General features: G+C 40.2%; 1 protein-coding gene across 2 annotated transcripts in view; it reads left to right on the top strand.

Moving 5' to 3' along the window:
* slc12a8 (solute carrier family 12 member 8) overlaps positions 1-14,430 on the top strand; it is a 33,464-nt gene extending 19,034 nt beyond the window's left edge. For both annotated transcript variants that reach the window (XM_074695077.1, XM_074695076.1), the window contains 9 exons: positions 1,980-2,093; positions 2,397-2,484; positions 2,995-3,082; positions 6,122-6,268; positions 9,492-10,143; positions 10,233-10,330; positions 10,434-10,551; positions 13,954-14,014; positions 14,111-14,430. In XM_074695077.1, the coding sequence (XP_074551178.1) occupies positions 1,980-2,093; positions 2,397-2,484; positions 2,995-3,082; positions 6,122-6,268; positions 9,492-10,143; positions 10,233-10,330; positions 10,434-10,551; positions 13,954-14,014; positions 14,111-14,279 (1,535 nt within the window). In that variant the 3' untranslated portion in view covers positions 14,280-14,430. The remainder of the gene's footprint in view (positions 1-1,979; positions 2,094-2,396; positions 2,485-2,994; positions 3,083-6,121; positions 6,269-9,491; positions 10,144-10,232; positions 10,331-10,433; positions 10,552-13,953; positions 14,015-14,110) is intronic.

Here is a 14,430-nt window from a genome sequence, read left to right as displayed (position 1 = left end):
TTTTACTTTGCATGATTATTATAATTATTATAATTATAATAAAAATTATTATTATAATTTTTATTATTATTATTATTATTATTATTATTATTATTATTATTATTATTATTATTATTATTATTATTTTCTTAATCGATAAAGTTAAGAAACACCATTTACATGAGAGTAAGGCAACAACATACATTTTCAACATCTGAACAAGTGCTGGGGGGATAGATTAAAAAAAAGTATAAAATACAAGCTGCTGAAATGATTTAATGTCTTTTTTGAATTCCCTGTAAAAAATAAATAAACACCAAGTAAGTTTTTTTCCTCAGAGGATTTACATTTAACACATTTTTTATAATAATGAGAAGATTTATAAAGAACTGTTTTTCCTCAGTGTATTAATTGAAAAGAGCCCAAACAATACATTGTTACACAGTGAAACAAAATATTCTTTGATGTTTTAGAAACACAATCACATAGTTGTTGCCAGAAATCCTTCATATCTGGATCAAACAGGACTCCCTCTGGAGTTTGGCCATGTCCATCATCTTCAGCGTTCATGCGCAATGGATCTTGGGATACGTGTGGCTACGAAGGATTTCCTGAATCCATCCTTCGTGGCACCCGAAAAGGAGGCCGGATTCGTTGGCGGGTTTGGAGGAGCCTTTGAAATGTGACAGCCTTTGACGCACCGCTGTGACGTAAAGGGTCTTCAAATTCAGCCTTCGTAGGCTGCAGCCCCTGAATTGGGACACAGCTAATATGAATGAACCAGAGCGATTTAAGAGTTGAACTGTTTCTTTTTGTAATTCAGTTTATTTTAAAAAGTTACTAAACTCTGACAATTATAAGTTTTATTTTGCTTTTTTTTTATTTATCAAAAACAAATCGTAATCTCAGATGGTTATTTGTGTTTTATTTCAGACTTAAAGGATAAGTTCAGTTTGTACAGCTTTTACATTGTTTTTAGAATGGAGTAGAACAAAATACTCACCCAGAAGGCTTTCCTGATCCAAGCAGTGCTTCGGGAAATATTTAGATCCAAAATCGTGCAGCGGACGTCCGTATAATGGGATCCATCGGGGCATAGACAGCGCCGCTCCTAAAACTGCATTAATCGTCCAAAAACTCGTGTTTTTCACCCATATTCCATCATGGTCTGCTCCGGGTTAGTCCTCTGCTGCAGTCTGTGTCACTCCAGACAGCGCTGTGTGGCTTTAATGACCTCTGAACTGTCGAAGACGTTTGCCCCTCAAAGAAAGGAGGAAGTGTAGTCAGCTCTCCAGAGAGTACAGCGCATGTGCGGAGGGGCAAATGTAAACAAAGTCAAAATGTAAGTACAGCCACACAGTGCTGTCTGGAGTGACACAGACTGCAGCAGAGGACTAACCCGGAGCAGACCATGATGGAATATTGGTGAAAAACACGAGTTTTTGGAAGATTAATGCAGTTTTAGGAGCGGCGCTGTCTATGCCCCGATGGATCCCATTATACGGACGTCCACTGCACGATTTTGGATCTAAATATCTCCCGAAGCACTGCTTGGATCAGGAAAGCCTTCTGGGTGAATATTTTGTTCTATTTCATTCTATAAACAATGTGTAAAAGCTGTATAAGCCAAACTTGTCCTTTAATGGCAGAGTGACGGTGCTGTCCATGTTCAAAATGACCTGTCTTTGTGTAAATTGAAATTCTATGTGTCAAAAGAACTAATGGCTTGGTATTGCTGAGTACTCAAGAGGGAGTACTCATATGCTGGTATCAGTCTGAAAAAAATGTGTTGTCAAAAATCCCTATTTTTGACTAAAATAATCGTTATACACTCCCTTAGGTTGCATTTTTTGAAGTGTGAGTTTTTTCTTTTTACCAAATGTATCATATTATCAATCCTCAATTAGATCAGACTCCATGACAGAACTCTCCAGAAACATACCGGTTATCCTGGCATCAGGTCCAAAATGACCCCTCTTTGGTTTTGTCCTCTTCCTCAGAACATGGCTTCATCGGTTATTCGTCCGGCCTGCTCAGCAGTAACACAATGCCAGACTACAGCCCAGGAGAAAACTTCTTCACCGTCTTTGGAGTCTTCTTTCCCGCTGCTACAGGTGAGGTTAGCACCCAGCATCTCTCTTTGATCTCACCTGCAGCTCTTTCAACATGCACATGCTCAGTGTGATCTGGAAGTATGGTATCCAAACAGTCAAACCCACTTTTTGTTCCTGGAGGTTTGTTGTGTACATTTTAGTGGTCTGTATCTGTTTTGATTGTCGGTTTGCATGTGTGTGTTTCTGTGTGTGTATATGTGTGTGTGTGTGTGTGTGTGTGTGTGTGTGTGTGTGTGTGTGTGTGTGTGTGTGTGTGTGTGTGTGTGTGTGTGTGTGTGTGTGTGTGTGTGTGTGTGTGCATAGGGGTTATGGCAGGCTTCAACATGAGCCCAGACCTTCAGAGGCCTGAACACAACATCCCCGTGGGAACACTAGCAGCTGTCTTCACCTCGTATGAAAACACCCTAACACACACACACACTCAAACGCACACACACAAACACACACATACAAATGCACAAAACAGACTCCAGTGCAAACATGTACTGACCTTCATTTTCTTTTCTTTTTTTGTGTCTGAATGAGCGTCTGACAGACATGAAGAATGGGCATTGTTGGACACTTCTCTTACATAATTCTGGATTGAAAAAATCCAGCTTTGACAAATATCAAGCTACAAGTATTCTGATCAACCACCTTGAACTCTCTGCAGAGCTATGAATCACCACTTCAGGGACTCTCCTGATAGTTTGGTGTGGCTTTGTGGTGCAGCTCAGATCAGAACAGGTCTCCCTTCAAAGGGCATCTTTTTCCACCTTCGCTACGCAAAGAAAAACACTCCCACACTCTCAGCCTGACAGCCTGACACTCACTCCTGGAGCTGTTATGACAATATTCTTCTATTAATAGTGCCAAAGCTGCAGTTAATGATTGTTCTTGGTGTACTCTTGCTGACCCTCAGGTGGTTCCTGTATCTGGTCTTTGTCTTCCTCCTCGGGGCCATCTGCACCAGAGAAGCTCTGCGTTATGACTTCTTGATAGCAGAAAAGGTAAACTTCACTTTCTGTTTCTGTCTTACCCGGTTAGACAAAGGAGCCCAAAGAAGCTGAGGAGAGGGGGTTTACCCATGAAGGTTCACTTTGTTGCTGTGGTGTGGGTAGTTCAGGTTCTGGCTGTAGGTCTGTCCCTGGTCCTTGGAACTGTTTCTATTTTTCACTCACATGGAAATAATGACAGTCTGCTTTTAGAGCCTCAGACAGGGCCCAACCATGTCCAAGGTTGTAAAACCACTTAGACTTTTATCATTTTTCAATAAGTGTTTTGAAAATTATATTACAAAGAAGGTTTTACAGAATTATTTTCACAATACATCCATTTTAAAGCCTAAAGGGGACATATCATGCTGATCCCTGATTTAATACTTACATATAAAATAATAAATTTGAAAACAAGACCTTTCACCCCCTGAATTTTCAAAAAATGAGATATTGTATTTTTTCTGATATCCTAGAATGAGATATGATGCCTCTGAAAATAGGTCATTGACATTTGGCCGTGAGATTTCGACCGTCATGACGACACGAGGATCCTTTCTTTTTATTGCAGTAATCTGATAAAGCAGCTCCTCCTCTGTGATGTCAGTTAGTCACACAACCGCCACCAAGGGATACACCCACCAAGAGCCGAGTATAAATAAAGCTCCCTACTAGCGCTGGCTGACTTGACTGAGTGCTGGATGCAGGGACTCTGCTCTGCTGAGCAGCTCGGCTTTACATGGTGAATTAGCAGTTAAAACACTGTAGTTTTAGCAGACATCGTAATACTTGTGAGACTGTGATATTTGCATGCTTGTTCTGACATGCACTGTGAACCTGGACCACAATAATGCTGCGGTAATAACATAGTGAGGAACTGACAGTAGAGGCGATCTTTAGACTACACTTTCAGCATGATGGATAAAACAGACAGAGAAAAGTGAAGGAGCAGGATGGAGCCCTGTTATAGAAATAGAAATATTATTGGTGAAGTCTGCCTATATTTCCACGTATAAACTATACATGTTACAGTACCGGTTTGACTCACCACACTGAAGCGTCCTGAGATGATCGGTGTCCAGGTGGATTTTCTTCCTCCTGAGCTGCAGAACCGTCCGGGTCTGACTCGGGGTCCAATACAAAAGGACGTATCCTACACTCTGCCATTTTATTAGTGCTATCAATGCCTTACAGTGAAGTTTTGGCAAGCAGCAAACTCGCTCGGTCCGCCCCATCCAGTATGGCGATTTTGGAAATACTGCCATGCTGCAAAAACCGGCAATGAAGGAACTAAATGACTTGTACTGAGGGCAGAAATGCTTTACAGGCATCTTAGTCTGGCATAGTGAAAAGGAGGAACAAGCATGATATGTCCTCTTTAATGCCTGAGGCAGGGATGTCCAACCTTTTTTCAAAGTTCATGATTGATTTTGTAAAAAATTACCAAGGGCCAGCAGCTCTTACCAAACATATAACATATAGATGCTGAGTTTGCTTTCTGTTTCTAATATCAGTCACTATCGTCAGATATACTTATTACAGACTTATGAAGTAAAACTTACCTGTCCCTTAATTGTCACTTAGTACCGGCAAATCATAAGTCATCAGTTTTCTGTTATGTTTGTGCTGTGTTAACATTAGCAAACTATGATTTTTCTCAAGGAAAATGTTCTCCAGTGGGGGGTGATATAGAGAAAATGTCTCAGGATATTTTATGGCAAGATCAGGATCTGTATTTAAGACTATTTTGGCCAGAAAACAGCATTTTTGCCCTAACCATTACTCATCCTGCATTCTGAACTTTTTATGCACCATTTTGTCAATTGTCTGCACCGAATCATAACTTTTATCTAGTCTTGTGTCCTCTAATGTGTGTGTTTTTTATCTCTTGATGTACGTGAAACATATTTTGACATCATGATTTATCCATTCACCTGAACACATCAGCTATCACAGTTCTTAAGTTTCTACAGAACGTACAGACCTTTAGCTTCAAACATGTGGCCTGTGCACAGTCTGAGTGAAGTTTAGTGAGATGTCACTAAATATACCTTGGTTTTAATTGTGCACTTGACAGAAAATGTAAATGTACAAATAATTTAGAATGTGTTTAATTACAGTGTCATAATTAAGGCCTGTTTACAGTTAGTAACAGATTAAAAGAAGTTTATCATTTTAATTTTCCCTAATAATTTATTGACAATTTTCTGGCGTTCAATTTTGTGAATAATTTCAGTGTTTTACCATTAGCTTCTAATCATTGGCAGATATTTATGATCTTATGAGGATGCTCAAGCTTTATACAGATAATACAAGGGGAAGGCTAAGAAGTAGCATTTCTGGTGACACTGCCCTGCTGCGATCTGGACTCGTGTGTGACTGCTGCCATTTTATTCCTCTTTGATATATTTTATTTAAATTCCTGAGTATCCTGGTGTGTGTAATTTTTTTCTTTCTTCCTTTTTTGTTGTTGTCATTTTGAGCCAGCGTGTTTCTGCAATATGGACATTGTGCATTGTTATTTATTACTCTTTATGTAGGCAGTATGATGTCAGCACTGAGCACTGAATTTTGCAAAGGACACAATAAAGTTTTATTCTATTCCTTCATTCTATTCTCCTACGCTCTCCTCACTTTCCATACTGATCTGTTTAATGTTTGACATTTGGCCACATAGACCATTGAATCAGCTTGAATCAGATTCTTACTCAAATTTAATAACATAAAAACTATGAAAAGCTTTTTGTTAAGTTATAAAAAGGTTAATTGATTGCATGATGAAGTGTGTTGGTCACACATAGCCCATTAAAAATTGTGCAAACTGTATTTGCTATTAATACAAACTCCTCATGCTCCTCCTCCTTTTATATCATTAGCTTTAAGGCTTCTCATCAAAGACTCCTCTTTAAATCCTCGACTCCTTCATCAGTGGTTTGTTCTCATTGTTTTCACAAAGGGCTGGCTGCAGCGGAACTGAACTGGGTGTAGCTGTTGTGAGCTCGCCACCCCACCCCATCCCCTTCCACCCACTGTTTGTTTTCCTTCTTCCTCCAGGTCTCCTTGGTGGGTTTCCTCTTTCTGCTGGGCCTCTACATCTCCTCCCTGGCTTCCTGCATGGGCGGCCTGTATGGAGCACCCAGGATCCTCCAGTGCATCGCCCAGGAGAGGGTCATCCCTGCTCTGGCCTTTCTTGGACAAGGGGTGGGTAAATGAATGGCGAAGGGATTGATGGACAGAGGCTTAAAGGCAGAGACGTAAAGAAAATCAGTTGGAGTCTCCATAACCCTAACTGATGTCTGCTGTCTTTTAAAACAGCGACATTAGACTTGCAGCTGCCCATTTGGAGTAAAGTAAATATCAAAGTAAACAAACTCAGGTAAACTCTATTTTATTGGATTCACGTTGATGACAAATATCTAACTGCTCCTGTACTTTCCCAACTCACCTGTTAGACAAACTTGTACTTATACCTTCTATCAATCTGCATTAATCCCCTCTCTGCATTCCTGGAGTACGCATACAGTGAGCTTGACAGGAAACAGTGACAGGCCCTCTTAACAATAGAGTTCAGCTTCCACTCCATAGAAGTGAGTGGATTAACTGCCTCACAGCGTAACGACTTCTCCCCACCGCTCCTCCACTCGCACGTACACCCTCATGCTCACACGCTGCCGTCCTGACCCTGGCCCGCCCCACTTTTCCTCAGACTACCCTGGATGGCAGCAGCGTCTGACCTCTCTCAGCGGGCTGGAATGAGGCCCTAGACATCTTGGCCCAAATCAAAGCTTCAGAACAAACGCAGGAAGGGCGACAGGCAGGGTGCAGCTCCGCTGAGCGCTCTGGAGGCCTGCCAGGCACACATCAGCGCTCCTTAAACTGTGTGATGGGACCTAGGAAGTGAGAGCAAGCTGGTTAATGAAGCCTGTGTTAAAGTAGTGGATCCATTCTGAGGAAAAGGCTGTTGTTGGGAGAGTTACACATCTTGTTACACATGGTTTTTCATTTATATTTAATGATTTTAGACCATCAGATTGAGCTAAAGTATTGCCCCCTATTCATCAGGAAAAAATCCACAGTGTTTCATCTGCACAAAACCTGGAACAAACAGGCCAATGAACTCCAGATGAACAAAGCTACGAGCAGTGACGCGAGAAGTCATTTATACCAAGGGGGGCTATACTAGGGGATACTAACGCGTGTGCACGCGAAAAATTGGGTCTTTTTTTTCTTTTTTTTTTTTCGGTTTTCTACGGGTTCTTATTGAGTCTGCAATCAGCTGAATAACCAGACGTTGTGTGGCAACAAATCAGGGTTTATTTCAAACCAATTAAAGAAAATATTATTGCACCACCGTCCAGGCTGACACAAAGGCACAACCCAACAAGACACAACGTGACGTTCATGAAAGGAGAGAGGGTCAGAGAGACAAAGAGTGCATTCTATCAGTGTCTAGGAAACACCACTCACACACGCCTCAATGACACTTCAACAATACAAAACGATCAAGATCAAAACCCCGTGTCGCTCTCGCTCTCCTCTGCCTCTCGTACCTGTAAATCAACATACGTTGTAAACCAGATGTGACGCAACCCAGTTGCAAGGTGACTCAAAGAACAAACACTATTTTTCAACATATATTTATTCCTCAAAGTTGAATACATTATTGTTTGTTTTAATATGTGTGTGTGAAAAAAAAGCGGTAAAAAAGAAATCTAAATATAGTTTTTCCCCTCCTCCATCTCCAGGGGATGCTGCAGCACCCTCAGCACCCCACTTCATGCAACCCTGGTTAGGAGCTAATGTTAGGCGAAATTTAGCTAAAGTTAGAGAAAATCCCAAAGCGTAAGATAACTTTATATTTCTTTACAGCAAAGTCACAAACTGCTGCCTTTAATATGATGTCAGCTTACCTTAGAACAGAGGGAGACATCCTTCTTCATTTTGTTCATGTTGAATTGATGTTGTGGTCTATTGCACAACTCAATCCAAAGAAGACACCTCTCTTTGTTGAGATGTGATTTGACAATTTTTAAACTCAGAATCTCAGAAAACCTAATAAAAGAGAATGAAACTGACTTTCTGCAATGCATTTCGATGGACGTCCAGAGAATGTCCAAGTGTAAGAGATTGGCTATACACACTGTGATTGGCTCATCACGTTTAAGGGCGGGACTTAGCCATGGGTCATTTGGACACCCCTTCATTAAGACCCATTTATACTCAGCATTACATACAGGTCCTGATATGGACAAAGCTTTCTGTTCATGCTCTGGGTTCATTTCGTCTGTATTTCTGTACATTTTCATAAAGCTACGGATACGGGCTAAACAGAGCAGTACGACCAGAACCATGGGGGCAGTGTTGTTGTGACTACCCGATACATAGCTTTAGTGAGACATGAAGAAGAAATAACCGTTGCGGAACTTCCGCGATGTATTTAACTCTGCAACCTCTAGTGTAGGAATAGGAGACAATGCTGAAGTGCTACAATATGCTGTTTCTCAAGTGTCCACTTGAGGCTGGCTCTGTAAGTACCAGAAGTCACATACACACCAAGCCAAAAAAAGCCATTTTCACTGAAAAATGTTAACCTAGTTACTAGGGATGTCCCGATATTACATCTTCACTTCCGATACTAAACCGATACTGCAGCATTGAGTACTGGCTGATACTAATATTAAACCGATACGATATCAGCATTAAACATGCATACTTTTATTACTTATTTTGTAGTTTGTCATGTTAGAAAAGGCTTGATTAAGTAATATTATTCAAACAAAGAACAGTAGACAGCAACAGTAGGTATGAGGCAAAATTGACCTATTTATTATTAACCAATGGGTAACAGAAACTGCTTATATCGCAGTGCTTATATTGGAGATTTTAGATGCATTCCGATACCATACCGATACTTGTTTTTTTGCTGATATCGGACAGATATTCTATATCAATATCGGACTGGGACACCTGTAATATTTACAGCCTGGTTCAAAAAACGGGGGGGGGTAATTTTTTTAAACTCAGAGATCACTGTAAGATCACAAGCTCATCCAATCAGAGGTACAGCTCAGCTAACACGACTGACATGTGCCCCTATAGCTGTACTCAAAGTCCCTGCCACTTCCAATATGACGGCTATAGCTGATCTGCTTCAAAAACAGATGAGTGACGTTGGGGAGACTGCGTCCACTACTTATACAGTCTATAATGCCTCCTTTTTGTTTTTTATTCAAGAGGTACATCAGCAATACCTCCTCCACAGTCACCATGTTTGCTTTTGATTTTGTTGTTGTCATAAACTTTTAACTCTGGGCTGCTGTAACATTGTTTGATTAGGACAGACACATTTTTGTATGTAAAAGGAGGAGAAATGGGCCATTAGATATATGCCTGTCATGACCTAATATGACCTGTGATTTCACAGAGAGGCCCAAACAAGACTCCAGTCGCAGCTATCTGTCTAACCAGCCTGCTGACCATGGCCTTCATCTTCATCGGCCGCGTCAACGTACTGGCGCCCATCGTAAGCATCAACTTCATGCTCACCTACAGCTTCATCGACTACTCTTACTTCAGTGTTGCCATGACCTTCCAGCTGCAGACCAAAGACCAGAGAGACTCTCTTCTGTCTAAACACAGACGCCCCTCCAGGTCCACCAGGCAGAGCGCAAACTCCCTGAATGCAAACACTGTTCCTGACTATGGAAGTGGAGGTGGGAACATGCAGGGCAAAGGAACCCTGCTAGAGTTCACCAAAGACATGGACCAGATATTTCCCCCCCTGTCAAACGCTGAAGCTGGAGCTAGGAGGAGCCTCTCTAAGGAAAAGCGAAACAGTGCAGACAAGGGGAGAAAGGCTTATGTAACAACCAAGCAGAAGCTGTTGGACAGCTTCGGCTTTGACGTCAACAGCAACATGTTCTCAGATGAAAACGAAGAGACGCGTCCAGCCTCTGCACAAGAGGAAGCTGAGGTGGCGAATGGAGACGTGAAGACTGAACAAGGATCTGAACTTCATTCAAAAACACACGATGTGGAGCAGGATATCTCCACTCACTCTCACATTCACAATGCAGGTGATCATTTCCAACTTTTCAGTCCAGCTGAATGAAATTTCATTGAGGTTAGCTGCTTCTTTTTTTAACCATCATGACTTTTTTATTAGGTGCAGATGGAAAAAGAGAGCACCAGTATGTTGAAATTAAATCAATGCAGGATTCAGTTTATGCAAATTTCTGCAACCACTGGGTCGCTCTTTTAGGGGTGGGTGAATATTTCATACTTTATATTATCTCTAATGTTTCTATTGCCTTCTTTTTATCAGGGTTTGATGACTGATCCAAATGTTTTATTTCTTTCCTTTCAGGCATTAACCTCCATATTGATCATGTTTGTTATTCAGTGGGTCTACGCCTTAGCAAACATAGTCATCGCCTTGCTTCTCTACCTCTATATCGGGAAAACAAATCCTGGACTACCTACAGGTGACTTCCATTTAGAGACACAACTTGACTGAATGGTATTGTCCATTAAGGATGAACTGTATGTTCCCTTTAAGCTGTTTCTCACATTCCTTTTGACAAATATGGGGATATTAGATTCTGAATAGGCTCTGGTGAGGTGAGTAGGCCAGCCAGTCAAGCACAGCAGTGTCCTGATCAGCAAACCAAGTGGTAGTGACGTTGGTACTGTGGGCAGGGGCCAAGTGCAGCATGTTAGCATACCAAAGCATGCTCTGCTCTAATGTCTCCTTGTAGACGGCTTGACAAAACACAAGGGACCAAAATTAGCAAATGACATGGCTCCTCCAAACCATCACAGACTGCATTTCATTTTGCAGAAACTTCAGAAATGCAAAATTGGCGTTCATCTGAGAGGAAGACTGCTGAGCAAGTCCAGTCAAATTTCTCCTTTGCCCAGATTAGATGCCTCTGATGTCGTCTCTGGTTCAGGAGTGGCTTTATAATAGGAATGTGTTGGTTGAAGCCCCTTTCTTAAACCAGACCTGATGAGATCAGCCTCAGTCCACTCTCCCAAGTTCTTTATCAGTGTTTTTTGACAATCCTCTTAAAGTTGTCATCTCTGTTGCTGTACACCTTTCCCTCCTCTGCCAGTCAACTTCCTATTTATATCTCTTGATACATCAGTCTGCGAACAGTCAGCCTTTTCAATAATGACCCCACAGCTGACCCTCCTTGTAGAGACTGGTGATGCTTGTTTTCAAAGGTGCAAAGTATTAATAGCTTGGTTTACTACCACTCAAAATAAAACACCCACTTGATAGGTTTTTCATGTTTCGAGCTGTAGGCTATCATTATTAAAATACAAATAGAAATCAGCATGAAAAATTTGATTTCACCTAAGCACTTGCTTTATGAATATGAAGCTTTTCAGCACTGGGCTTAGCACCAACCACTGAGCGAAACCTCAAGAACCAAGAGATGAGATGAACCTGAATCACATCTTGAACTAAAACTGAGATTATTTTTATTTGTATTAGGACTAGTGCTGCACGATTTGGGGAAAAGGTGCGATTTGCGATTAGGTGGAAAATAATGCGATGGCGCTTGCAATTTAATAAAAAAGTTGTGTCATGATGAGTCTACAGACTTGCTTGGTTATCATGGAGAAAAATCTGAATTGCATGTGCTGACATTGCGATTGCGATATCCTCTTTTGCGATTACATAATTGCATGTGCTGCGATTGCGATTGCGATTGCGATTGCGATTGCGATTGCGATTGCGATTGCGATAATCGTGCAGCCCTAATTAGGACAAATACAGAACAGAATTTCTGTCATAGAAAACACTGTGGACAGATTTGGGATGGGTACCTTTCATATTTGAAACAATATGGTACCAATGCCTGGTACGTCCCTTACGAAAGAAAAATATATGTACCAATATATTTTTGAAATGTATTGTAATATATTATTGATATATTATGATAAACATGGAATAATATATTGAGGGCACATATACAATATATTATATATTCATGAAATATATTGCAGTATATTGCAAAATATACAAATGATTGCCGCTTTCCATATATTGCAATATATTGGAAAATATAAATACTAAATCTCATATATGGAAATATATTACCTAATATATGACATGATATTTTCAATGTGCTGCAATATATTTTTCTTTCGTAAGGGCTGGCAACCAGTATCAATACTAAACGGTACTAAATAGTACTAAATAGTATCAATTTTTGGTACTTTTGTGTGTGTTTATATGGAAATAAAAATTTGTTTAATCTCATAGTGTTTCAGTTTAACATATTTATTTCTCATTGCATAAACTTGCAATACTGTGTTCATGTCCAGCATAGGAAATTGCCTATTCTTTCACTCCCTCACTGTCACAAGGATGCGTTAAGGTGCCAAAACATGGTACCATTTGATTTTACATGAATCAGTACTCACTACTACAGACAGAATTCAGTCGCTACATTTTAAAGTTCAGTTCTCATCCCTGGTATAGGTATTTCAAAATTCTGGATTGAAATCAGTAGTGTTGTGAAAAAAATATTGATATTTCAGCTCTTAATATCAATATTTTTGTTAAAATAAAAATTCATATTTTAGTGGAGTTGAAAGTACAAGTCGTCTTCCACACCTCCACTGCAGTAGATGGCACCAAAGAGCTACTCTGCTGTATGTTACCCATAAACTATATGATGAATGTAATCTCAAAGTATATTCAAAATATTTTATTCCTAAACGTGATGATGGGGTTTTGATGCTGTAAACATCAATGTTTTTTCTCTGTTCTTGGGTCTGCAAGTTTAAAATCATTTGAAGTTCAACTTTTACAGCGTAGTAGACTGATAAATTAATAATCATAGTCATGTTTTGTGCAATATTAGATGTTTTTATGAGTAACACTGGTTACACCAAGTGAGATTTACGAGTTTCACCAACAGACCATGTCTTTTAAGCAGTAATTTCTTCACAACATTACTTTTATGTCAGTAGTTTAAGTGTAAAACTTGGCACACTTTATGTGTTAGATTAAGTGTATGTATGAAACACTGCATCTGACTTTCTTTATTTCAAACACAAAAAAATAGGAAAGTTGTTTTAAATCAGTTAACTGGGTAGAACATCGCAATATGCAGTCACAATATTGTGATGTATTGTGATATTATCGTATCCTGAGCAAATATTGTGATGGGTATTGTATCCTGAGGTTCTTGCCAATACTCACCCTAGATCAGGATTGTTCTGTGTGTGGCATTCAGAAGAAAATCTGAATTACTTGCGCTGTAATTCCAAAATGTCACAGGTAGAGTCTTTACAAAGCTGTGGTCAGACAATACCCTGTATGACTTTCATCAGATATGGGTCACACTTTCACATATCTACAACAACACATCTCTGGACTGTGAGGAATTTCAGGCAGTGAACAGATAACACTCTCTCTCTGCCTCATCAGGACAGATCTTTTCTTTTTAAAAAAAAACCTTAGATGTTTGATCTAACCAGGATGTATTTGTAATCTTTTGAAATGATTGTGATTTTCCTATTGTGTGCAACAAAAGCCCTCTCAGTCTGCATTCATGTGCGTCGATGTGGTCACCCTGCGTTAAGCCATTCTGGGACTGTGTAATGCACACTGCTGGGAGTTTCACTTGTGGTCATTTTGAATTCCAGGCTGGCAGCTGCTGTGTTTTGCTTACCTCATTGCTGCATGCCTTAGCTGTCTGACTCAAAACATTTGTGAGCATGAGGCCAGAAAGTGTTAAACACTTGTGCCACAGGTGGTCGAAGACATTTTTGTGCTTTTCCCGGTTGTAAATGAAGTCAGATGGAGACTAGCTGTGACATTCAGCAAATCTGTTGATGCAACAGTTGATTATTTTGATCATTTGCAGGAATCGCAGCCCGATTCAGCTTCTTCACATGGCTTAAATCAACACTAAAAAGCATTTGCAGGTACTGTGCTATTTTTTGTTCTCCATGAAACTAAAACCTCAAAAGTATTTCTGTATCTAGAGTTTATGTGTAGTAATTCCTGAACTCATCTTCCAGGACTAAAGGACTCCTCCAGGAGGAGATGGTGGTCACACCCTCTCTGTCGGGGTTTGGCCTAAAAACCAAGCAGCTGACGGAGGAAAACGCTGACTTTGCCTCCCGTCACCGCCATCACCAATCCTCATTTATCAGAGCTGACAAGATGGTACAGCCCGCACTTCACTGAGCAAATTCAACAGGTCTTTATTACAACAGCTGAAAGCCTGCAAACACCTCATCTGCCTCAGACTGTCTCATCCTACAACTATATTTTCTTAACATAGATCTTTATTATTTTAGGTTTATTTATCTTCTATTAAAATAAACCAAGTTAAAAC

Source organism: Halichoeres trimaculatus, unplaced genomic scaffold, assembly GCF_033239565.1.
Source record: "Halichoeres trimaculatus isolate MK-OKI-2021-1 unplaced genomic scaffold, fHalTri1.1 fHalTri1_scaffold_19, whole genome shotgun sequence".
NCBI classification, from domain to species: Eukaryota; Metazoa; Chordata; class Actinopteri; order Labriformes; family Labridae; genus Halichoeres; species Halichoeres trimaculatus.
Note: the sequence above shows the minus strand (reverse complement) of the source record. Positions and strands in the feature narration are given on the sequence as shown.